Here is a 25,916-nt window from a genome sequence, read left to right as displayed (position 1 = left end):
TTCCGCCTGTGTAGGAAAACACACACACACACACACACACACACACACACACACACACACACGGCTTTGTGCTTTTTTGGCTTTTTAGTTTACATTTGGTACTTTGTAGCGATTCCCAGTAAAACCGGTTAATAAAAAGGACTAGAAACAGGTTCTGGAGAAATGGCTCAGCGGTTATAACCTGGTTTTTCTGCGGAGAGAGGGAGTTCCCAGCACCCATGCCAAGCAGTTTACAACCACCTGTAACTCCAGCGTTCTTGACCTCCTTGGGCACTGCATTCACCATCCCCAACCCCCACTCCTTCACATACGCATAATTAAAAATACAATTTAAATAAAGGTTTGGGAACTTTAGATAAGACATATTATGAATGTCAGGAGCAGAGAAAGCTACCCATTGCTAAGAAGCAAAGAAAAGCGACAGTCTCATGCACTTTTCAGTTGACAAGAATAAAAAACAAACAAACAAACTTTGGCATTTTTATTCAGACACGTATAAAAACAAAACAAAAAACTGTAATGGTACAAGAAGACATTTTTCCCCAGTTCCCATCCAGGAAGGCTGAGGTCTGAAGATGGACCCTCTTTCTAGCCCACCAGAAGTTTCTCATTACTGGTTCAGAATAGCTCTTAAAATACGAGTCTCGGAACCTTTGTGAATTGGCTTGTAAGGAGTGTATATCATCTACAGCATATGTGGGCTATGGCTTACACAAAAACGTCCAGTTGTTTGTCCTTCTGTATTGTCTCCACCCCTTCCTGAGATGAGAAGCCAGGGTGCCGGAGGGAAACGTGGCCGTTGGCATTTGCTCCATTCAGTGCATAAACAAGGAGTCTGGTAGTTCACACTTACAGCCTTTGGGAGGCTGAGACAGGATTGCAGTTCAAGGCCATCCTGGGCTACGTAATTCCAGGCCAGTCTACAGAGTGAGACCCTGTTTCTCTCACACACACACACACACACACACACACACACACACACACACGCCCCTTACATGGTACTCTTTGACACCTTATAGTAAACGTACAAGCACTGGAATTGAAAGATTTTGAACCCTGGACCTGCTGCTTAATTTCTTCAAGGTTCAGTCCCCCATTATCTGAGGTTTTTCTGTCCACAGTTTTAGTAACCTGTGATCAACTACAATCTGAAAATGTTACATGACAAGTTCCTGAAATAAATAGTCCCTAAAATTTAAATTGCACACCATTACAACCATTCTTTTCTGTCCCATTTGGTAGATGAATCATCTCTTTGCCTAGTGCATCCATACCAAATAACCTTAGTTATTAGTTAATAGCCCATTAGTCACTTAATAACCCACTTGTTATTAGACTGACAGTGATATCATAGTACTTGTATTCAAATACCCTTATTTTACCTACAGATTGGCCCAGAATGCAAGAGTGGTAATGCTGGCAGTTCAGACATGCCAAAGAGAAGGGTTTTTCATTTGAGAAAAGGTGAAAGTTCTTGACTTCATATGAGGGAAAAATCATATGGTAAGATCTATAATAGCAATTCCATGAAGTTATAAAAACAGACAAATTAGAATTATTTTGCTGTGGCACTTCAAACTAAAAGAATTATGGCCATGATGAAAAGTTCTTAGGTAAGATGTAAAAGGCACTAAACTATAGCATTCAGTTTTGTACACCAACTAAAATATTTTTAAAAAAGAATTTTAGGCTGGGCGATGGCGGCACATGCCTTTAATCCCAGCACTCAGGAAGCAGAGGCAGGCTGATCTCTGAACTCGAGGCCAGCCTGGTCTACAGAGTGAGCTCCAGGACAGCCAGGACAACACAGAGAAACCCTGTCTTGAAAAACCAAAACCAAAACCAAACAAACAACAAAAACTACAGGATTCAGTACTATGCACAGACTCGGGGACCTACTGGCTACGTTGGAACTCTCAAGAGGACTCCTGTATTGGTAAAATAGGATCAGCTCTGCCTCCCAAAAATTGTAGAGATTGTAATTGAGATAGTGCAGGCAGAGTTCAGCTGGATGATGCCTAGCTCATAGTAAACGTCCAATTCACAGTTATTGGTATCTACTCCTACCTTTAAGCTTCTCAACCTTTGCATAGGATTAAGAGTCTCATGAGCCAAAATTTTGCTTTCCTCTCCTAGCTCTATTTCATCTCCTCTTCCTTAGGAGAGTCTGAGGAGAAACAAAAGCAAAGTCTAACTCTAAGAAGTAAGAGCCTGAGAGAAAGGGGCTTAGAGAGTGATCCTTCATATCTCCAGGAGTCTCCCTGAGGAAGCTGAGGAATGGGCTTGGGAAAGTAGACAAATAGGAAAACCTTCTCTTCCCTGGGGCTGGGGACGAGAAGAAAGTGCACAGCTGACTACACAGCACAGAATTGTGTAAGGATGTGTTTACAAGTCTCCAAAGACTAGATGGCGTTGTCCAGGACTGGAGAAATGGGAGTGGGACCTGAGGGAGGAGGGGGCGAGGAAGGGGTACCCTCAAGAGGCACCAGCTGCCATCAGATGCTCCCGGAGAGTCTCGGGAGCAGAGGTTAAGTTCTCTGGGCGTCAGCTTTGGGGAAAAGTCTGCTGTGCCAGTAATCAGGGTTGTCGAAGGCAGAGTCGGTGGCTTCTAAACTACGCAGAGTTTTGAGGCGGGCATAGCGAACGTGGGGGGCATGATGGCCAGGCCCCTGGAAAGCTCGCATTTCTTCATACCCTTGTTCAGCTGCTGGGCAGGCCCCCATGGCTGCATAGTCCCCCCCGGCACCACCCACACCCCGCCTACGGTTCATATACTCATAGTCCTCATCTGGAGTTGTGCCAGCAGAGGGCATGATGGCCATAGGATGGAGTGGGCAACTCTGCGTACTGCCCAGAGAGGCACTGAGGTCTGAGCCCACATCCATGTACTCATAACCCAGCTCCTCAAGGGAACCAGGCCTAGGAGGCCGAGGTGGGCTGCTCCTTCTCTTCCGGTTCATGTATTCATACTCCTCGTCTTCGTCTTCTTCTTCAGTACCCAGCACAGAACTGAGTCCTACTGAAGAAAGGGTACCTTCCCGGGAGGAGGATGTACCTGTGGTTGAGAAAAATTTCAAGTATGTATAGAACTTCGGAGAAATAACCAGAAGGAATGGGGGCGAGTTAGAAAACAAATGAGTAGGAGATATCAGAGAAGATGACAGAATTAAGGGGAGCTTGGAGAAAAAAAGATTAGAAGCTTTAAGGAAGAGGCTGGAGGAGAGCCAGGTACCTTTGAGGTGTGTGTCTGGCATGACATAGCCATTGACATCCTCCTCCTCTAAGCCTGGGGGGGACAGCGGGGTGACGGGGGTGAGCAGGCTGTGTCGCTGTGAATGGTAGGCACTGTCTCCACGTGGCCGAGGGCTGCGGCTCCGGCTCCGGCTTCTACACACCGACACTTTCTCTTGGAGTTCAGCCTCAGAGCCAGTCACGTGGCCCTCTGAGGACTCTGATGCCAGACGTCCCCGTGGAATTGGGTGCAAAGAGATGGGACGGGGGCACTGTTCACTGCCCCCCAAAACTGCCGTATCCTAAGGAGGAAAGTAACAGGAGCAAGGAGAGTTAAACAGGTTTAGAAGGAGGTGCGGTTGTTCAGGGCCTCCTCTATTGCAGGACGTTGATTAACCTTCAAGCCTTGAAGGGTCTCCCTCCACATCTCTATCAACACCTCCAAGCCACCCCAGCTCTGGCAGAAGACCTTACCAGACAAGCCTCCCCGAGATTACTCTGGTTCATGGGCATGTATCCAGATGAGGGGCTTAAAAGACTCTGGCTCTAGGATGAGAAAGGAAAGGGTTAAAATGAAGGACGAAATCAATTATTGTGGAAGCTGATGAATGGTGATTCTGAGTAGGCTCATGAGGGTTCATGGAGCAGCGTATCGTGCAGTTAGAAGGTATCCTACCCCACGTGGCCGGGGAAGCGTTCCCACTGGTAAGCTGAGGGCAGAACCCAGTGTGGTCGCCAGGCTGTCCTCCTCGGCCTCCAGGTCTAGGTCGAGGTCCAGTTCAGGCTCCAGTTCTACTTCCTCCAGCTCTTTGTTCGTCAGAGCAGAGGGCTCTGCCCCAGGAGGTATTCCAGGCCCGCTCTCTCTCTACGGGAGCAGACAATCGTTAAGGTGGATGGATTCTAGTTCCAACCAGGTCTTCCTTTCTCTAAAAGACTTGACATCCTCTAGCCCCTACCCACCTTTATAACCAGATATCGTGGTGGGTCACGGGCCATCCTGGTGAACTCATTGGCTAGTTCTTTAAAGGTCGGGCGAATATTCTCATCAATCATCCAGCCTGGGGATGAGATGTAGAGGGTAGAGCCAGAAGGGAATAGAGCCGTGGAGGAGGAAGGAGGGGGAGCCAGACAAGGCAGGGGGCAGCAGACAACTCACACTTGACCATGACCATGTAGACGTCAATGGTGCAGATCTGGGGCTGTGCTAACCGCTCTCCCTTCTCTAGCAGGTCTGGTATTTCAGCCAGTCTCAGCCCCGCATAGGGCTCTGCCCCGAAAGTCATCAACTCCCACACCGTAACACCTGATATAGAAAGAAATTAACTAGTAAGTATGAAAAATAGACACAGTCTATTTAAAAGTAGTAAAGGGAAGGTAGCCTTTGGTTTAGTTAGTTAGGCGGATAGTTCCTCAGAGGAGGAGACACACAGGACAGTGGGGGACTTGGGCTGGTGGTGACATGCGGGCAGCCAGGTGTGCTCACCGTAACTCCAGACATCACTCTGGTGTGTGTATTTCCCAAAGTGGATACACTCAAGGGCCATCCACTTAATTGGAGTCTGAAGATTAAAATTAAAGGTGCTACCAGTTAATCTTCATAAATTCTCTTATTGTCTTAAAACCCCAGGTTTTCCATTGTCCCTTCATTTCTGCCGTTCTCAGCTCCCACTCCCCGAATTGACCCTGACTCGCCTACTCATCTCAGAAAGAGCCCCTGGTTACTGCATCCATGCTCACCCCACCCGACCACCACCTGACCCCTGTCACCTTACCTTGGCCTCACTGTATAGTAACTGCTTGTCTTCCGGTGGCAACAGGTCAGCCACACCAAAATCTGCCACCTGGACCTGACTCGGTGACTTGAGCAGCACATTCCGGAGAGCGAGGTCCCTGTGCACCATACTATGTTCCTCCAGGTAATACATACCCTAGAGGAGGAGGGGGCCAGTCACTGAGCAACAGGAGCTGCCCAAACCCTGAAGACCGTCCTCAGCACCTCCGACCCTGGATCTCCCGCCTCTGCCCTGACTTTCCCCGGTCCGGCAGGTGCTGTCATGGGCCTCCACCGTCCTCAGCACCTCCGACCCTGGATCTCCCGCCTCTGCCCTGACTTTCCCCGGTCCGGCAGGTGCTGTCATGGGCCTCCTCCAGACCCCTCTCACCTTGGCAATCTGTACTCCCCAGTTGAGCAGCAGCTGAGGCCCCAGCGCCCCACGGTGCTGTCTCACATAGTCAAGGAGGGAGCCCAGAGGCAAGTATTGTGTGACAAGCTGCAGAGATGATCCTGGGCATAGTCCCAGAAGCCGTACAATGTGGGCATGGTCTAGGCTACCAATGGCCAGCATATGCTGCAAAACATAAGAGGTATTAGCCAGGAAGTAACGTGTTCACATACACTCCACAAAAAGCACACCCAACCCAGAGGTCCCTCTAACATGCCTAACGTGGACCTAACACACCATCTGCCAACACAGGATCATATGTCTACATGCCTGGACCCAACACTGCCTCTCTTCTAGCGGCAGACGGAATTGCCTCTTTCACTTACATCAGTCACAGATTGAAAACTTTGGCGCCCACTCTTGTCTTCGATGACTTTAATGCAGACTGGAATCTTGATGGATTCACCCTCAGGGATCCAAACCCCCTAGAAAGGTTGGGATGGACATGGAGTAAAAAATAAGTCTTTTCCTGTCAGTCTTCTGCCAAAATTCTTCTCCCATTTCCCCCTCCATCTTTTTCCCACTTCTGCAGGCTTCCTGTGAATTCCTCACCTTGTGCACAGTTCCAAAGACACCAGAGCCCAATACTTTAAGCTTCCTCAGCTCTGTCTCTTTGAAGATTCTGGCCAAGACTTTGTTTGCTTTCTCGCTGGGGTCCAGAGGCTCGATGCTCTGAGGTGCAGACAGAAAGGAGGTGCTCAGAAAAGCCTACTCCCACAATCCCAGTCCCACCTACTCCCCATAGGCGGATGCCGAGGGCGGCAGAGCCCAGAGCAGAGGGCAGGAAGAAACACTGTCTTTAGTCCTGGAAAGCATCACAGTGGAGGAACAGTGGGCCCTTCAGGAACACTAGGACTGAAGCAGCTGGTCTGATGAGAAAGACCCAGAGGGCTGGTTTTCCTCTGAGCAGCACAAGGAGAGGAGGTATGGTCTGTTCCACCTTTCCCAAGAGGCTAGGTCTGTTTTTCCGTCCCTGTCTCCTCTCACTAAGAGGAGGGCTTACTGTGTAGGTCGGACTGGCCCCGCCTCAGCCTTCTAAGGGCTGGAGTTATTGCCATGTACCAAAATGATGGAGCTTTTCAAAGCTCTTCCACAGATCACTCTACCCATCAACCCGGAAGTATGAATATTGTTTATATCTAAGTTACTTAAACTGAGGTTTCTGCAGAATCACGGAAAAATGGCCGGGCAGTGGTGGTACACGCCTTTAATCCCAGCACTCAGGAGGCAGAGCCAGGCGGATCTCTGTGAGTTCGAGGCCAGCCTGGTCTCCAAAGCGAGTTCCAGGAAAGGCGCAAAACTACACAGAGAAACCCTGTCTCGAAAAACAAAAAAAAAAAGAAAAAAAAAAGAAAGAAAGAAATTTGGGGCTGGAGAGATGGCTCAGAGGTTAAGAGCACTGGCTGCTCTTCCAGAGGTCCTGAGTTCAATTCCCAGCAACCACATGGTGGCTCACAGCCATCTGTAATGAGATCTGGCTCCCTCTTCTGGCATGCAGGGATACATGCAGACAGAACACTGTATACATAATAACTAAATAAATCTTTTAAAAAAAAAAAAGAATAATGGAAAATGGCAAAAGCAAGATGAGAATACACATTCCCACTTCTGGTGTGGACTCATGTGTACATGCATGTTTCTGGAATTGAACCCAGGTCCTTGCACATGTTAAGCAAGCATTCTGAGCTGTCTCCATCGCTCTACATTGTCCCCTTAAGGAAAGGGACTAAATTCCAGGGAAAGAGAAGAGGAGTAAGCGCCATCCTACCGCTTACCCTCAGATTGAAAGGGTGCCCCCAAAGTGAAGCTGATACTCACCTCACCCCGTTCCAAGTAGCGCCTCATAGCCCTTTTATTCTGAATCCTGCGTCCACGCCAGTAGAGAAAGGAGCCTCCCAGAATCAAGAGGGCCACAGGCAGTCCGACCATCCCAGCCATGGCCAGATGGGTTTTGCTATGGGATATAGAAAAGGCCAGCACCCTAAGTTTACAGCAGCTTCACAGATGTCATTTATATGGTGCGGACCTGAGTTAGCAATCACCTCTCCTAATATCCATGAGCACTGAAGGAGCCAACCATAAAGGAAACTTCCCTCTTGTAAGCTAGTGTAAGTTAATTTTAGGAAGGGAATGCCGGAAGCCACAGTTCCTGAGCCCGTGATGGTTGACTGTGTATATAAAAGGAAAGAATGGCCGGGCGGTGGTGGCGCACGCCTTTAATCCCAGCACTCGGGAGGCAGAGCCAGGCGGATCTCTGTGAGTTCGAGGCCAGCCTGGGCTACCAAGTGAGTCCCAGGAAAGGCGCAAAGCTACACAGAGAAACCCTGTCTCGAAAAACCAAAAAAAAAAAAAAAAAAAAAAAAAAAAAAAAAAAAAAAAAAAAAAGGAAAGAATGACCCTAGTGGATGGCTCCACACCCACATGTGTATGCCGGGCACGAAATGGACTTGGGATTATTAATAGCAATAATGAAAAGGAGGACAGGGAATCAGGAAGGGGACAGGGAAAGGGCAGTAGGGGAGTCTGGAGGAAGGTAATGGTGGATTGGTATGATCAAAATACATTATATATATGCACTAAATCTCCAAAGAATAAGTGACAAATATTTAAAGGGGGCGGTTGGAGAGATGGCTCAGTGGTTAAAAGCACTGGCTGATCTTGCAGAGGACTTGAATTCAGTTCCCAATACCCATATGGTGGCTCACAACCACCTGTAACTCCAGATACAGGGGATCTGACACCCTCTTCTGAGTATATTTGCACTGAACTGCACATACCCACACAAATACATGTAATTAAAAATAAAATAAGTCTTTATCTTAAAAAAGAGGGGTGGACCGGGTGGTGGTGGCCCACACCTTTTAATCCCAGCACTCGGAGGCAGAGCCAGGTGGATCTCTGTAAGTTTGAGGCCAGCCTGGTCTACAGAGTGAGGTCCAGGAAAGGCACCAAAACCACATGGACAAACCTTGTCTTGGAAAAAAAAAAAAAGAGGGTGGTGGGTGGAGAGGAGGCTAGAGAGATAGCTCAGTGGTTAAGAGTTCTTACAGAGGACCCAGGTTTGGTTCCCAGAACCCACATCATGATTCATAACCATCCATAACTCCAGATCCAGAGGAATCCCATGCCCTCTGCTGGCCTCCTTGAGCACCGGGCACACAAGGTGCACATACACACATTTCAGGCATTACTAATACATATAAAAAAAAATTTTTTTAAGGTAGGTATAAGTGGTACAGGCCTTCAATCCCAGTATTTGGGAGGCAGAGGCAAGTGGATCTCTGTGAGTTATAGGCCAGTCTGGTCTACACAGCAAGTTTTATGTCAGCCAAGGCTATATAGTGATACCTTGTCTGTCATAAAAACAAAATTATAAAATTATAAAAAATAGGGGCTGGAGAGATGACTCAGATGTTAAGAGCACTGGCTGCTCTTCCAGAGGCCCTGAGTTCAATTCCCAGCCACCACATGGTGGCTCACAACCATCTCTAAAGAGATCTGGTGCCCCCCTCTGGCTTGTACACATACACACACACACACACACACACACACACACACACACACTTTAAAACTTTAAAAGAAGGGCAGAATGAGACACTGGAGAGAGGCTCAATGTTTAAGAGCATTGGCTGCTCTTGTGAAGGACCTGAGTTCAAGTCCCAGCACCTACATGATGGGTCACAAGCATCCATAACTCCAGTCCCAAGACAGCCCATGCCCTCTTCTGGCCTCCAAGGAGACCAGGTAAGCAAGTCATGCAAAGACATACACGCAGACAAAACAACCATATACATAACATACATAACAGTGAGCTGGTGCAGAATGGCTAGCATGGATCTTCCCCAGACTTTCTCCCAAATATTCCTGGGTTCCACAGTCTCCAAGATCATCTTACCTCATTAATACCTCTGTTTGGCCCAAACAGTCCTGCAGTTCTGGTCCCTTACACCTAGGAAAGAAAACCACCCTCTCAGTAAGCAGACAGCAGAGTCTCGGGCCAGGAAGGTGGCTCAGCAGTGCAGACCCTTGAGTCTGATCCCTGGGGAGCCGCAGAGGGGACAGAGAGAATGAACTTCCCCACGCTGTCATTTAACCTCTGTACACCGTAGTAACCATGCACACACTGCCCCCATATCCACAATAATAAACGTAATTATAAAGCAATTAAAATACAGCAGAGACTCAAGTCCAAAAGCCTTCATCTATAAAAGCTTGTTTCAGAACAAGCCTACTGTGGCACCTCAGCTGGAGCCCCAAACCTAGTCCCCAAACAGAGGACACTCCACTCCCACCCTTCTTGGCAGTCTCCTCCTCCACCTCTGGCTCACTAGTGAGCCTCTCCTGAATGAAACTCCTGAGCTGAGGTTACTCCAGCTTCCCCTAACCATGGTATCCTTTCATGTGGTGAGTTTCTTTTCCTCCAGTCCTTTATAGCTGGGAGTGAGTCTTAAGTAGCCAACCTTTTCTTCATGCTTCTCTGCTCACCCCGATTCTGTGTTCTCCCCTCTCCCTGAGCCCCTCCTTCCTCAGCCTGTCACTCACCCCTGGGTGCAGTTCTCATGGCAGGGCCGACATTCATTCTGAGCGTCTGGGTACTTGTAGATTGGACCCTTAGCACCTAGGATTCCATGGGGGCAGCTGTTCACACAGTGGGGCCCGTCTCGAAAATGGGCACATCGAGCACAAGTGTCAGAGCCCTGAGCAGAAGAGGACGGTTGAGAATGAGATCTCAGTGTTAATCCCAGCCTTCCCCGTGAGGACCAGCCCATCCCTTCAGGATCCTCCATGTACAGATTCCAGGGTTCTCTGACTTCCCTGGGCTGACCTGGAAATTTGGCCAGGTCATTCCCTAGACATCCCCGTCTCCCTTCCGGATCCCAGGGCTGCTACTGTACCGGGCCATCGCATGTGCTGGCGCCCTCCATGGGTAGGCACTCAGGGTGGCAGGAGAAACACTCGCCGTCGCGAGCGAACTCACGAGGTTCCCTGCAAGGGGTGACGCAAAGAGGGGTCACTTCCTGTAATGAGGACCTGCCACTTCATGCCCACCGAGGCGGCACAAGACAGAAAGCTGTCTACAAAGCCAGGAGGCTTTCCATGAGTTCAAGGCCTGCCTAGACGACAGAGTGTCTAAAAACAATAGAGGACCAGGTGTGGTAGCACACACATTTAATCTCAGTACTCAGGAAGCAGAAGCAGGAAGATCTCCGTGTCCTGTCTGTCTGTCTCTCTGTCTGTCTGTCTGTCTCTCCCTCCTGCCACTTGCTCACTTGCTCACTCAAGCCAGACATGGTGGCTCAGAGCTGTAATCCTGGCATTTGGAAGATTTAGGCAGAAGGATTTAAGGCTAGCCTGGGCTACAGAGCAAGTAGGCTACGGGGAGAATGGGCGGGTGGGAGGAGGAGGGAGAGGGAAAGAGAAAGAAACACAGACTAAAGGTCATCAGCACCTGAGCTGATCCATCCTCCCCCCGCCCCCGCCCCCGCCCCCGCCCCCGGACCTTCCGCCCCCGCCCCCGCCCCCGCCCCCGGACCTTCCGCCCACCCTCTTGGCCTTCTCCACACTGTACCCCTTCAGAAAGTTGCAGTGAGTCACACAGACACCTTCTCGGCTGTAATTTCGACAAGACAAGCACTGACCAGGGCCTGGGCCCCAGCATCCCCCAGAGGAGCACAGTGGATCACACACTTTACCCTCTGCCACTGGAAAAAAAAAAAACAGACGCGTTAGGAAAAGACCCAGGGCTCCCAGGAAGCCTTCTTCTGAACTCCTCCGTGTTGCGTCCGCCCTCACACCCACGTCTCACTGGTTCCATCTCTCAACCCTATCCACTCTCGGCGTCCTCTGGCCTCCCAGACCGCCTGTTCTCACCCGGTAGGCCCTCTCACCACAGTCTCTTCGAGGCCGATTATACTTGATATCAAGCCTGTCGTCCGGAGGCCCCCGGAGCAGCCTGGTCCAGTTCAGAGAGTGGTGGTAGCAGAGCTGCTGGTTGGCACTTATGTAGACTCGCCCAGCGCTGATCTCCTTCAGGGACCGGAGGCCCAGTGACGTGACATTCAAGTTCTTCATGATCAGCAAGGAGAAGCCCCGGCTGGAACAAGGAGGGAGAATTAGAGGGCAGACTACAAAGGGAAAATTAGACATACAGGGGACTTATTTTCACTCATCAAATTTGCTCCAGGTTAAATTAGAGCCATGGCAAGGGAATCCCCTCTTTTATCAGATGTGTTTTCTGAGACAGGTCTTACTGCATTTCTGAGGCAGGTCTGGAATTCACTGTGTAGCCCAAACTGGTCTTGAACTTGCTGTGAGCCTCCTGGGTCAGCCTCCCCAGTGTTAAGATCACAATACCACATTTGGTTTTCCCCGTCCCTTTTTGCCTTTACTCCATCATGTTAGCAGACTACTGGGGCCTCTTGGTTGAGAAATGCACTGTATTTCATAAGAAGAGTCCATCTCAGTGTCTGGAGACGATACCACCTCCACACCCTTACTCACTTGTAGAGGCTTCTGCCCCCGATGGTTGTCAGGTTGGAAAAAACACTGAAGTTGTGCATGTGAGGAGGCCAGGACTGGATGTTTAGGTACCCTGAAGGGTTGGAGAGAGGCATATAAGCAGGGAGTCTTCTCTCCGTCAGATTCTCTGTCACCTGCCTCCCTGTGCTTTGGAGTGTGATTTTTCCTAAGTGGTTTAACTGTAATGCATGCCGGTGGGTCATCTGCTCCTTCTAGCCAGGGAAACCATTCTTCTTCCTCACCTGTGATCTCCCGTACCGTCCTGAAAACGTTGAGCTTCTCTGGGTCCAGTGCAGGGATCTTGTGCCAGGGGTCTCTGGAGGGTGGGAGGAACAGTAAAAACTTCTCAACAGCCGGGCACAGTGGTGCACGCCTTTAATCCCAGCACTCGGGAGGCAGAGCCAGGCGGATCTCTGTGAGTTCAAGGCCAGCCTGGTCTACAGAGCGAGATCCAGAACAGGAACCAAAACTACACAGAGAAACCCTGTCTTGAAAAAACAAAAAAACAAACAAACAAACAAAAACCCAAACTTCTCAACAAAGTAGAGGTATGGCACTCAGTGGTAATAAACACACCATACTTCAACCCATGGTTTCTAGATGTCATTTCCCCCAGTACTGGGATCAAACCCAGGGCTTTAAATACGCTGTTGTACTGTAACCAGCCTCTTGGCTCCAAAATCAGAGTCTTCATCTAAAGGAAACAGAACTCCTTGGAGAGATGCTGGTGTGTGTGTGTGTGTGTGGGGGAATATAAATACAGGTGCCTGGAGCATCTCACATCAAAAAAGAAAAGAAATGCCCCTGGGCTGTTCACAACTGTCTATACCTCCAGCTCCAAAGAGTCAGATGCCCTCTTCTGGTCTCCTCAGGCACTTCATGCACACAGTGCACAGACATGCATGCAGGCAAAACACCCACACACATAAAAAATAAACAAACTAGGACAGAGGTGACAGCACACACCTGAAATCGCAACACTAATTCTTGAGAGGCTGAACAAGGGTGACAAGATCAAGGCCAAACTGGGCTACAAATGGAGACCTTATCTCATTGGAAACAAAACAGAACAAAACTGAGGTAAGGGGTGTGTCTAGCTGTGTGCACAGGGAGGAAAAGAGAGAAACAATTTTTTTAAAAATCCTCAAAAAACAAAACAAAACAAAAAAGTAGCTGGGCAGTGGTGATGCACGCCTTTAATCTCAGCATTTAAGAGGCAGAGGCAGGCGATCTCTGTGAGTTTGAGGCCAGCCTGGTCTACAGAGTGAGTTCTAGGACAGCCAGGGCTACACAGAGAAACCCTGTCTCGAAAAAACAAACAAAAAACACTAGCTGCTCTTGCAGAAGGCGTGGGTTTGATCCTTAGCCACTGTCTATAACTCCAGTTCCAGGGGATTCAACACCCTCTTCAGAGTTCTGTGTCTGTGGGCACCAGGTGCATGCATTGGTGCAGAGACATATATGCAGGTTAAATACTCATAAAATAAAACATTAATGTTAAAAAAATGAAAATAGACAATTGCTTTCATTATTTTTAGTGTGTGTGTGTGTGTGTGTGTGTGTGTGTGTGTGTATGTGTGTTTGCCAACACACACATGCACCGACTGAGGCTAGGCAGAGAGCTTTGAACGTGTGGAGGAGCAAAATGTGATCTTAGCCACTATGCTGTCTCTCCAGCTTCCTTTTATTTAAATTTAAGGAAGAACTTCTAGAAAACTTGAGCTGGTCTACACACTGGTCTACACTGTCCCTGTCCATATCATTCCTCAGGGTTATACTCTGTTGCTTAGGGATGCCCTTGAGGGACGCAAGCTCCAGGTAGAAGATGGAGTTATGAATTCTCTCATGTCCTTTGTAGCTCCTGAGATTTCATGCTTACATTTCTAGTCAGATGCAATGGAAGGATTTAAGCCATTGAAACGAGTCGTGTGGTGGATGGGGCTGGCGGTCAGGGTGGGAAAGCAGTCTCTTACCCGTTGAGGCCAGTGATAAGGAAGTCCAGGTTGCCCAGGATCTTGGTGCAGTTCACAAACCCATCAATGTTGCTAGAGTCCACAGTCTGGAAGCGGCTTCCAGAGCCTGTCCCCTCACAGGCTGCAAACACAGAACATTCTCAGTGCTTTTCTGGTCACCTCAGAAAAGGCTGGGTATAATTTCTCACCGCGTCCTGCTCACCTTTAGGGCACAACCCTCCACAAGGCTCACAAATCTTGAGTCCATTTTTATCTACTTCCATCTTGTCAGGAGGGCAAGCCCTGACACAAGATGTCTGATCCACCACAAAGTTATCTAGGAAAGAAGAGGTCACCATCAGATGTGAATAACACTGCCAGCTATGAAGACTCTTCACCTGTTTCCCCTCCTCTTCACCCCTCCTCCCTCTCCTCTGCATTAGATTTGCCCCAGCTACAGCCTAGGGTTCCTCAGGTCTGTCCTCTAGATTAGCCATCTCTTTGTTCTTTTTTTTTTTTTTTTAAAGATTTATTTATTTATTATGTATATTCTGCCTACATGCATGCTTGCAGGTCAGAAGAGGGCATCAGATCTCATTACAGATGGCTGTGAGCCACCATGTGGTTGCTGGGAATTGAACTCAGGACCTCTGGAAGAACAGCCAGTGCTCTTAACCCCTGAGCCATCTCTCCAGCCCCCATCTCTTTGTTCTTAAGATGGCCTCAAGGTGCTGGAGAGATGGCTCATCGGGTTAATAGCACTGGCTGCTCTTCCAGTGGTCCTGAGTTCAATTCCCAGAACCCACACGGTGGTTCACAACCATCTTTAACAGAGTCTCATGAGATCCAGTGCCCTCCTCTGCTGTGAAAATATGCATACAGACAAAACACCCATATACATAAAGTACATAATAAATCTTAAAAAAAAAAAAAGATGGCCTCAAACCCTTTTTTAGAAAAAGATTTATACACACACACACACACACACACACACATATATATATATTTTGGTTTTTTGAGACAGGGTTTCTCTGTGTAGCTTTGGCACCTTTCCTGGAACTCACTCTGTAGCCCAGGCTGGCCTTGAACTCACAGTGATCCACCTGCCTCTGCCTCCTGAGTGCTGGGATCAAAGGCGTGCACCACCACCGCCCGGCTAATTATATATTTTTAAGATTTATTTTTGTTACGTTTAATTACGTGTATGTGCATCTGTCTGTGTGTGTACAGGTGCCCTTGAAGGTCAGAGGCATCAGATACCCCTGTGTGGGTGCTGGGAATCAAACTCAGGTCTTTCGGAAGAACAGCAAGTGCTCTTAACCACTGAGCCATCTCTCCAGCCTCCTATTTATTTTATGTGCATATATAAGTGCCTGTATGTATGTATGTGTACCACATTTGTGCCTGGCACCCAAGGAGTCCAGAAGAGGATGTCAGATCCCCTGGAACTAGAACTGTAGGGGTATTATGGGCTGCCTGATATGGGTATTAAGAGCTGAGTCCTCTGGAAGGGCAGCAACTGTTCTCAGCTGCTGAGCTGTGTGTTTCTAGCCCTGGCATCAAACTCCTCATGTAGCTGAGGATGGCCACGAGCTTCTGATGCTCCTGTCTGTATCTCCGAGCACTGGGATTACAGCACACAGTCCCTCCCAGTTTATGTGGTATTGGAGCTTTCAAACCCAGGGCTTTGTGTACACTAGGCAAGCACCAGCTAAGCTGTGTTCACAGCCCCCTTTGCTCCTGGTGGTTCCAACTGGCCCCAGCCAGCCTGGAGGAAGCAGTCAGGGGCACTGGCATAGACTGTCACTCACTCGGTGAGGTCACATGATCACATCAAGTTAGTTAACATCTAACTTGATCCCTTTCGCATCCCAAACTTTTGTGGAGAATCTTGGGTCCACAATCACTGTCCCTTCCCCTCAAACACTCACGGGGACAGCTGGCAACACAGACCCCTCCGTACTGGTACTTGGTGTGGGGGTTGGGCTCCAGCTGGAACGTTAGCTTGTTGTACACAAGAGGCTGCGGACACCGGGGCACACAAGCCCCACTGTCATTGAAGTGTCGGCAGGCCTGGGAATGAAAACGATCCCTAAAATTTGTGTCTTCTAAATACCCCTACTCCTCCCCAAAGCCTGTACCCCCATTCCAGAGCACAGGCAGACGGGACCACTACGTACAAAGCAATCTGTGTCCTGGGGTCCCGAGCAGCCCCCTGCACACTCATCATGGCAGCACTGGTTGGGGTTGGGCCCAAAGCAATGACCGTTACACTGAGGAGCACAGATGGTCTTGGTCACTATGAAAAGAGTATGACAGTCAGGCTAAATTCAGAGGCCGCCGCCACCGCTCATTTTGACTGTTAGGTTTGACACAGGCAGGATTGCATGGGGGGGGGGGGTACGAGAGGGTGTGAGCTTTAACTCTGTAGAAGGAAATCAAACCCACATATCTGGCAGTCTTCTGGTCCAGGCCCCCAGCATCGCCCCTTGCAGACCTCATGACAGGGTGGACCTAGATGGGAAGCAGGGCCATCAGGGCTGAGAAAGGCTTGCTTGAATCAACAGAGTATGATGTCAGCACACAAGCACCTCAATCCCAGGAAGCAAGAGCCCTGGGCTGTGTCCCTCCCTGCCCTTGGAGAGCAGGGCTGGGCTCTAGTGAACCTGTCAACAAGGGGTGGAGCCACTCCCCCACACTACCCACTGGGCAGCTGAGGGGGAGGGACTGGATCAGATGCCAACCTCAGCCCCAGTGCCATCCCAGGAACTCGGTTCCTCCCAGACAAACAGATTCTGTGCCTGGGTGAACAGGAGCAGAAGACTAGGTCAGGGCAGCAGGGAGATGTCATATTGGCAAGAGCAATCGGGGTTAGTCCAGATCTGGTCTCCCTGCTTAGCATCCAGACAACTTTGGCCTCTTTTCCGGATATACCAAATATACTTCCGGATATACAAGAGACGGACCTGGTCCTTCCTGGCAGGCAGGCTCTTGGGTCAAGGGACTAGGGTAACTGTCTGGGGAAGGTGGGTTCAGATAAAGGATCCAGTAGGGGTGGGCAAGGAGTCACTCTGGTTTGCTGGGGCAACGGGAACCAGCTTGACCACCACCACTTACAGTTTCTACCATTGTTCTTCACCACAATGTCAGCCCCTTGGACCCTCACGATGTCCTTCCAGTCAATTGTGTCCATATGGCAAAGTCTGTCGTTCTTCTCAATATAAACACCCCCGGACAGAATCTCTGTAGTGGGGAGAAAAGCGACGGGCTGAAGACCACAGCTCAACTCTTCTGTACTTTCCTACCCATCCCAAGGACACTCAGATCCGGGGGTGGGGGTGGGGGTGGGGGGGTGGGAGCGTCATGGGCCTGACCCACAGGTGGTCCAGTCAGACTCAGGCTTCAGGAAAAGCTGGCCCTAGGAGAGGAGGAGTCAGAAACTCCTGCCTCTCCAGACACCTGTCTAGATCTGGTTTAGCCAGTGGGGGAGGGGCAGAGAAAGGAGGACAGGACATCCTGAGTCAATCCCCTAGGCTTACCTGAGTGTTTTCCAAGCAACTGGGACAGGGAGAGCAGAGGGTTCCCAGGTGGTACGTAACCCACTGCTCTCTTCCAGCTGGTCGGGGCAAAGGGAAATCTCCAGGGAAGGAGGGATGTCAAGCGACACTTGCACTTCAAAGTTGGAGGAATGGGCAACAGATCCAATTCCCAGTCCCGCCCCACAGACACATAGGGTTCCCTCCTTCCTGGAGCAGACGCCCCCAGCTCCCTCCTGGGGCCCTCTACTGCTTAAAGGACGGAGGACTTGGAGACCACCAAGGTAGTAGGCAGCTAAAATGAGCTCAGAGTGAGCCATCTTGGGTCATCCTCCAGGGCTTGCCTGTCAGCGGGGAGGCTCGGAGAGCAAGACCAGAGGGAATCCTCGGACACTAACCAGTCAGCTGAGTGAAGCGGAGCTGGCGCAGAGCGTGGCTGGAGTTGGTGTTATAATTCAACATGACAAAGATGGCAAACTTCCCATCGTAGACCTGGGTTCCCCGTACCACTCGGAGGTTAGGCAAGGGTAGTGTAGAGAATTCGTTCATGGCCACGAGGACGTAGCCCGTCACCTCTCGGATCCACTGTGATAGAACAGGTCATGTCAGTGAACGCACAACGAGGTGAGGCCTCAGGCTCCCTCTCCTTTAAGACACTGAGGAAGGGAACCCTTAACTCATTTTATTATTATTACTATTTTAATGTTAGGCAAGTGCTCTACCACTGAGCCACGGTGGCCCTCTAACCCCAGTCCTGAACTCATTGGTCTTGAACTCCTGGGCTCCATCAAGCATTGTCCCACCCCAGCTTCCTCAGTAGATGAGTTTCCTCAGGTGCATGTCACTGTACCCAGCCTCCCTAGGGACTGATCCCAGGACCTCATGCACGTTCTGACAGCACCCCGCCACTGAGCTATAACCCCAGCTCTGAATTCTCTCTAGTTCCTAATTTGTAGAGAGTATGTTGTCACACTACTGTGCCACTTTTGTGAACAAACAGCCACAGAAATGACTAAGGACCTCATTTTCTACCTATATTTCTTCTCAGAGTCACTCATAAGAGGAAGGCTCTGGCTGAGTCCCTCCCTCATCTCTCCAGGTGCCTCTGGGTCCTTCGGCTTACTGTTGTAGAACACTATTTTCAGATGTGTTAACTTTTGTTTATGTTGTGTTTGTTTAACTCTGTGAAGCTGTGTTACTGTGCCTGTCTAAAACACCTGATGTTCTAATAAAGAACTGAACAGCCAATATCGAGACAGGAGGAAGGACAGGCGGGGCTGGCAGGCAGGGAGAATACGTAGAGGGAGAAATCTGGGAGGAGAGATCTAGAAACAGGAGAGGAAGGAGGAAGACATCAGGGGCCAGCCATCCAGCTACACAGCCAGCCACAGAGTAAGAGTAAGATTTACAGAAGTTAGAGAACAGGGAAAGCCCAGAGGCAAAAGGTAGTCGACAGGATAATTTAAGTTAAGGAAAGCTGGCTAGAAATAAGCCAAGCTAAGGCTGGGCATTCATAATTAAGCGTGAGCCTCCGTGTGTGAATTTATTTGGGAGCTGGGTGGTAGGCATCCCCTAAAGAGCCAAAGACAAACTAACAGCTTACTATACAGTCCCTTTCTCATGGCCAGCGTCTACATATCCCTGGTTATAGGACCAGAACTTCCCACCCCCCATTATAGTCACTGTCCTCCTACATACACAGGTTTGAGCCTTAGGAGCTACTGAGTCTTAGGAATGCTGAATGCAGCACAGGGTGGTCCTGAGAGAGGGAAAGGTAAGAGGAACCAGGAGGGGAGAGGCTGAGGGAGGGCTGTGCATGCTCACCTGCAGGAAGGAAAGGTCGGCGGTGTGTCCCGTGAGCACAATCTCAAGGTTGCCCATCACCACCTCGCACCTCTCGTACAGCTTGTACAGGGTCTGGTACTGGTTCTCAGCATCACCAGTCACACTCAGCCCATTCAGAGTCCCAGGACACACTGTAAAAATGGAGGTAGGATAGGTAAGCTAGACGTCCCCTCTGTGAAAGCCCCTCAGTGGCCCTCAGTTACATTCAGTTGCCTCTAACCCTGCCCACTAGGCCTCCAAGGCTGGGGCCTCCTCACTTCTCTTGCTCTCCTCACCAGAGTCCCCACTGTGCCTCTTTCAGGTACTAATTTGGGCAACGAGGGGTTAATACAGAAGGAAGATATCAGGGGACTTTTCCTCTCCCTAGAAAGGACAGGGATCAAACTTTGATTACCCACTCCTCCTCAACTAAGGCACTTACTTCTCTGCCCCCATCCAGCCTCTCTCTAGGCCCTGGAATAAACATCTCTTTGGGGCTAGCACACAGCCCCTATTGTGTCTACGGAGGGTGGGATGGGGGCAGAGGATGGGGGCAGTGCCTGGGGCCACAGTTCAGCCCACAATGAGGCGATTCTATCCAGGAGGAGGGGGCTGCCCCACCCTATCCCAGACACCCCATCCTTAGCAGCACCCCCCTCTTACCCTGGAGCTTTGGGCTCAGACAAGTGACCTCACTGGAGGGAGAAACCCTGGTAGTAGGGTGGGGGTCAATGGGAGCTTTGTCTCTGAAGCTGGATAAGGAGCTGGCGGCCTCCCCCTTCCTGAACTCTGGTTTCCCTTCCCCTAAGCCAACATGCTCCAGCTCCCCCAGCATCCCTGTGCAGCCCTGGAGAGAAACAGAACAGACTCTCCACTACAAAGCCTTCTTCCCAAACTCACTGTCAGCGGGATTCATTAAAAAGACTTCTAACTGTGGCCAATGCTCTCCAGCAGGCACTCCAGGGGGAGAGCCCAGAAGAGTGGCCCGTACACTTCAGTCTTGGCCTTCCACTTTTCCCTTGTAAAAGGGGAGGGCAACGGGCTATAGGAAGTCTTGGCCCTTGGAGTTCTAAGCCTTTTCCATCCGACACAGCGAAAGGAAAGCACATGGAGAGGGTGGGGGTGAGGGGTACCAACGAACCACCTGTTCTAACCACCCTTCCCTGGGGCGGGGCAGGAGCGCAGCATGGGAGGGTCAGAGGCCCCAGCTTCCCCGACACCCCTCTAGTCTTCCCCTTCTCTAGACCCTCTTCCCTATCTCCAGGATAGAAAGAGTGGGTCAATCCCGCAAGGAGGCATAAACAGGCTAGGAGCTCCCAGGGGCACTGGGAACCCAGGGTCCTTGGGCTGAAGTGGAAGACTAGTTAGTCATTTCTGAAACAGCCACACCCCTGTCCCCTTCCCGGCAGGACACCCCTCTTCCACGTTAAGGTGCCAACCCTTCTTCCCCAGATAAGGGAGGAGCTAGGATCTCCGTACAGGGAAGTGATGTGTAGGTGCACATGAGCACGGTCACACCGCGGCGCGCGACTGGCACACAACCACGTACACGGTTGTTTCCCCTGCCTCAGAAACATACACTAGTTTTCCCCTGGGCTCCGTCCTGGGAAGCGTTACAAGTGGCCAGTCCATCCCACCTGCTCACAGTACCTTGTACACTTTGTGTCTTATGCTTTGCAAGGCCTTGCAGGTCTCAGTTACCTGCCACCCTGAGGGTAAAGTCCACATTTCACAAACAGGGGCAAAGGGCCGGGGCAGGACAGGAGTATAAACAACCACAGGAGGAACCAGGCAACTGGGGACCTGGGCAAGGCAGCCGGGGGAACTGCCTGTGCGCGGGACCTGAACTCAAAGAGGAGCGATTCAGAGCCCTTCTTATGTAGAGAGCACAGACTAGGGGTGGACAGAGCAAGAACTTCCAGCCCTCAGGAGCCTCCCCCTCCACTTTGCCCCAGCCACACACACACACGTGGACAAAGGGGCTATACAAGGCTTGAGACAGGGCCGGATGCCCAGAGGCTGCAGGATAGAGATAAAGGGGAGAGAGAGACCCGACCACGCTTGCTCTCTGCCTCTTAGGAAGGGTAGTGGGAATCCCGGACTCCGGGGTTCCTGGTTAAGGGGGGGGGGCACAGTCAGATGGAAGAGTGATCCCGTCACTCCCCGGCCCCTCCCACTCCAGTCTCCAGACCACCCCCTCCACCAGCTGGGAGTGTTCACATCTCAAGATCCCAGGGGCTAAATTTAGGCCCAGCAACTGTGGGTAAGCACAGGTGGTCTCTCCCACTCCCACTCTGGGGAAGGGGCCCTGGCTGTACCCTAAGCTGAGACCTGGGGGCGGGGGAAGGAGCGAGATCAACGGGACTCTAATTACACCAACTCCAGAACTCTTCAGGTGTCCACGGTCCCAGAGACGCCCACAGGAATGGGCTCAGATGGCGCGGAATAGGAGGCATAGAGAAGTACAGTCTGGGCTCTGTCTGAAGTTAGACAATAAATTGAATGGGGGCAGGGCAAAAGTTGGATCTAGGAGCGAGTTCACGGAATAGAATGTTCAGAAGGTGGGAGAAGTGACCTCAGATGGGAGAGAGAAACAGGTCTAATTGTCCTTTCCCCCACACCTCCAGCTCAGGGTATATATCCCGGGATAGTATAGTATATAGCAGATGCTCAACATGTTAATTGAATGGACCTGGGTATTGGTAAAGAGAAGGAAGTTGGTTAACTCGGGGACCAGCTTATCTTGTGGGAAGGCAGGCGGGCACCCTCCGTGAGGCCTCTCTGATGTCACCTGGACTTGGCCCTCAGGTTAATCTCAACCTTCTCAGGACAGCCCCGCTCACGGAAGAGGAGGTGCCATTCTTGTTTTTCCAACATCAGAAAACAACAACTTCCAACCCTTGCCTAGCTCCGCCCTGTCGGCAAAACAACGAAACTGGGGGGTTGCTGAAACCTGGGGTGGGGTGGGGGCCAGGGAACCCGAGAGCAAACGGAGACCCTTCGAGCCAAGGCTCCTCAGGTTTACAGAAAGGTCCCTGCCCGCCCTCTCTGCAAGGCTCTCAAAACTCCTGTTCACATCAACCTGATCAGAAAAAAAAGACCCATCAGAGGGTCAGCGACGCCCTGGGGAGAAGGGTGGGCATCCAGGAATGCAGTCCCTGCCCAGCCCACTCCGAGAACCGAGCCACGGGGTCCCCTTTCGGGCGGGTCCTGTGAACTCGGGGTCGCAGCCCCCAGTTCAGCGCATCGGAACCCGAACCCCTGGCCCAGGGTCTGCGCGCGCTCAGGTCGCGCTCTCCGCTTCCAGGCTGCCGGGGCGCCCCGCGCCGCTTACCTGCCTGAGAGCTGCCCATCTCGGAACCCCGGGCCAGGCTGAGAAGGAAGCCCAGCACCTGCAGCGTCCCCATCGCCCTCATGATTCCAGCGGAGGGTGAAGGGAGTCCCAGCCGAGTCTGGCCCGGGGGGGGGGCCCTGATTTAGGAGGACATCGAAGCGACAGCCACCTGAGCAAGCCCGCGGGAATCGGTGGGGCGGCGACGGCGGCGGCCGCGGAGGTTGCAATCTGCAACTGGAGCCGGGAGTCGGAGTCCGGAGCGGGACGGCAGGGGAGGGTGTCTGTCTGGGAGGGAGGAGGGAGGGAGGGATCGAGGGAGGGAATGAGGGGGAAGGGGGTGTGAGTCACGGCCGCGCCCCCTCCCGTGCGAGGCTGGAGTGGCGGTGGTTGTGAGCCTGGGACACCCGCCCGGAGCGAGCTCGCCCGCCCCGCCAGCCCGCGGCTTGCTTGGCCGAGAGGGTCAAGGAGGGGTCTCTCTCTCCAGCAATTTCCCCCGGAGATGGCTAAGAGGAGATCAAGACTCCAAATGTCCCCAGGCCGGGGGAAAGGTGGTGAGCGCGGGTGGGGAGCGCGCCCAAGCCCAGCCCCCTGAAGCTGGCCTCGCCCCCTAACCAAATCACTCAACTCCCCGAGCCGGTTGGATCACTTGAGGGATTTTGTTTTTTTTCCTTTGCGAGTGTGAATATTTCTATTTTTTTTGAGTGGGAGGTTGTTTTTGAGCCGAGGCCGTTCATGCCACCTCAGTTTCCCCGGGACGTAAAGTCCCCTATAACATAACTCATGCATCCGGCCCGGGAACCCGAGCCCCGGAGACCGCGTGAAATTGCACTGTCTCCGGCCGCCGCTTCCTCCCGCAGACCCGGCGCCGGCCCGGCCTCTCGGGGGGATTTGCCCAGGGGGGCGGGGGTGGTTTCCAGCCTGGGAACAGACCTTCCCTCCCCGGAGTCCGCCTTCCCCGCCTGCCCTGGGAGGGGCTCCCGCACCTGTCGCGGTCCCCGCTGCTGCCCCCCACGGCCGCCGCGGAGAACAGCTGTCTCCGGGGGACCGCGCCGTCCGGGCGGCCGCCGTTCCCGCCTCTCTTCCGCGGACCCCGAGGGGCACACCCCCGGAGGCGCTCACACCCGGAGGGGACGGTGGAGAGGGGCGCGGAGAGGTCCCTGAGGACGGCGCCCACGAGCCGCACCGCACCCGGAACCCCCCGGCACGCGCGGAGGTGGCGCGGCGAACCCCGGGTTGCTAGGTCCCGGACGGGTCCGGCCGGCGCCCCCTGGTGCCAACCCGTTGCATTTCTCATCTCTTAATTAGTTGGCATTCCAGATTTTGCCTGGAGAACTTACCCTCGGGGAAGACTACTAGCAAACTCCTTTCTTTTCTGTTGTTTATCTGTTTATTGTTTTTGTTTGGTTTGGTTTAGTTTTAGAGACAGGGTCTCATTATAGCTCAGGCTGGCCTCGAATATATTATGAGGCTGAGACAGGTGTCGATCTGAGACTCAGAATGATCCTTCTGCTTCCACCTTCCAAATACAGATGTGCACCACCGTGTCCAGCTCTCCCGCTACAACTGTTTTAAAAAACTGTTTGTTATTCTTACCGTGTGTATGTGGGGCGCGCGCGCGCGTGCTACCATTTGCGCGTGCGTGGAAGCCGGGAGATAACTTCATGGAGTCAGTTATCTCTTTTCCACTTTTACAAGTGGTTGGCGGATGGCACTCAGGTCACGATTTCTCCGCAAACGCATTTAAGTACCTGTGGAGGCCAGAAGAAAAGCCGTCGGATCCCCTGGAACTGGGGTTACAAACTGCGGTAAGCTGCCATATGGGTCTGGGGACTCGAACCCTGGTTCTTTGGAAGAGCAAGTGCTCTTAACCACTGAGCCATTTCCCCCCTGCCCCCATCCCTCGCGGGGGTTAAACTTGCTCCTGAACGGATGTGCAACCTAAGGGCTTATCTACTCTTGGCCTTTCCTGGACCTCTTACGTAACGTTCACACTAGTATAAGCAAGAGCACAACCTTTAATGGAGGCCGGGTTGAGGCAGGAGACCAGCAGGTTTAAGGCCAGTCAGAACAACTTAGAAGTTGTCTGTCAGGGCAGGAACTCAAGCAGGGCTGGAACCTGGAGGCAGCAGCTGATGCAGAGGCCATGGAGGGCGCTGCTTACTGGCTTGCTCCTCATGGCTTGCTCAGCCTATTTTCCTATAGAACCCAGGACCACTGTCACAAAATAGAAGTGTGTGTGTGTGTGTGTGTGTGTGTGTGTGGTGTTTGCCTAGTATTCTTGAAGCTGTGGCTTCGATTTCTAGTATCCAGACCCAAACCCACAAAATGCATGTGATCCAGGGATGTCACCTCAGCTTTTCAGAATTGGAAACTTCTAAATTTTCTCCAAATCTATCTCCTGGTGACAGAAGGGGAGGGCTCAGAATTTGACCCAGGATTTCTTATGATAGTATACCTAGACTTCATCTGGTCAGATTCAAACTCTTTTCAGGGCTAAGGTGTAGCTCAGTGTTCAAATGTTGCTTGGCTACAGATACTGACTCAGGGTTGATGGACAGCCAGCACAACAATGGAGGACCGCCTCCTGTCAGGGGCTGGTTACTTAAGATTATTTAAGGGTCTCCTCTTCCACCTTCATACCTGTGGGAGCCCACAGAGTTCTCCTAGTGAGAGCTGAGCTCACTTTACCAGCGGGACTGCGTAAGAAGATGACTGGACCATGGGCCTGGGTACCAGGTGTTTGGAAGGGTCAACACTTGGCTGTATCTAGCAAGGGGGAGGTCTTTGCCTCGCCCCCTTGGCATTGTTATAAAAAGCCCTTTTGAATAAAGTTCTGGGCCGTTGGGTATTGACCCAGGTCCCTCCAGAAGCTGTCCTGTGTTTCTGTCTTTCTTCTTCTCACTAGGCCTATCATTCTATCTACAAGTTCCTATGGGCTGGTCACCCACACATACCCCATAATCAAAGAGCCTTTCAATGTGGTTAGTGTGCTAGATAGTTGTATGTCAATTTGACACAAGCTAAAGTCATCTGAGAGGAGAGAATCTTAATTAAGAAAATGCCAGCCAGGCAGTGGTGGCTCATGTCTTTAATCCCAGCACTCGGGAGGCAGAGGCAGGCGGATCTCTGTGAGTTCAAGGCCAGCCTGGTCTACAGAGTGAGTTCCAGGACAGCCAAGGCTACACAGAGAAATCCTGTCTCAAAAAAGAAAAAAAAAAAAAGAAGAAGAAGAAGAAAATACCTCCATAATACCCAGCTGTAGGGCATTTTCTTAATTAGTTATTGATGTAGGCAGGCC

At 51.3% G+C, this 25,916-nt stretch overlaps 1 protein-coding gene and 1 long non-coding RNA gene across 3 annotated transcripts; one reads left to right on the top strand and one right to left on the bottom strand.

Annotated features, from left to right (window-relative positions):
- The first annotated feature begins 1,436 nt into the window (after positions 1 to 1,436).
- On the top strand, positions 1,437 to 6,421 carry LOC131895304 (uncharacterized). 2 transcript variants are annotated; one of them, XR_009375144.1, is made up of 4 exons: positions 1,437 to 3,077; positions 4,461 to 4,557; positions 5,049 to 5,147; positions 5,360 to 6,421. It is a non-coding gene; the product is annotated as an uncharacterized LOC131895304 (long non-coding RNA). The 2 variants fall into 2 exon arrangements; XR_009375143.1 differs by lacking the exon at positions 1,437 to 3,077 and having other exon boundaries at positions 3,683 to 4,557.
- On the bottom strand, positions 2,370 to 22,737 carry Erbb3 (erb-b2 receptor tyrosine kinase 3). The gene is made up of 28 exons (XM_059245743.1): positions 22,619 to 22,737; positions 19,285 to 19,436; positions 17,859 to 18,045; positions 17,042 to 17,167; positions 16,373 to 16,438; positions 16,105 to 16,223; positions 15,856 to 15,997; positions 14,148 to 14,261; positions 13,946 to 14,066; positions 12,215 to 12,288; positions 11,955 to 12,045; positions 11,342 to 11,547; positions 11,023 to 11,155; positions 10,349 to 10,439; positions 9,996 to 10,150; positions 9,349 to 9,402; positions 7,272 to 7,407; positions 6,006 to 6,125; positions 5,780 to 5,878; positions 5,394 to 5,579; positions 5,004 to 5,159; positions 4,715 to 4,790; positions 4,388 to 4,534; positions 4,192 to 4,289; positions 3,908 to 4,096; positions 3,706 to 3,777; positions 3,233 to 3,533; positions 2,370 to 3,055 (listed from the first exon to the last, which is right to left on the bottom strand). Exons 1-28 carry the CDS (start codon positions 22,698 to 22,700, stop codon positions 2,529 to 2,531), a joined length of 4,020 nt encoding a protein of 1,339 aa, XP_059101726.1. The 5' UTR covers positions 22,701 to 22,737; the 3' UTR covers positions 2,370 to 2,528.
- Between the last annotated feature and the right edge of the window lie 3,179 nt (positions 22,738 to 25,916).

This window comes from Peromyscus eremicus, chromosome 18 (assembly GCF_949786415.1).
Source record: "Peromyscus eremicus chromosome 18, PerEre_H2_v1, whole genome shotgun sequence".
NCBI lineage: Eukaryota > Metazoa > Chordata > Mammalia > Rodentia > Cricetidae > Peromyscus > Peromyscus eremicus.
Note: the sequence above shows the minus strand (reverse complement) of the source record. Positions and strands in the feature narration are given on the sequence as shown.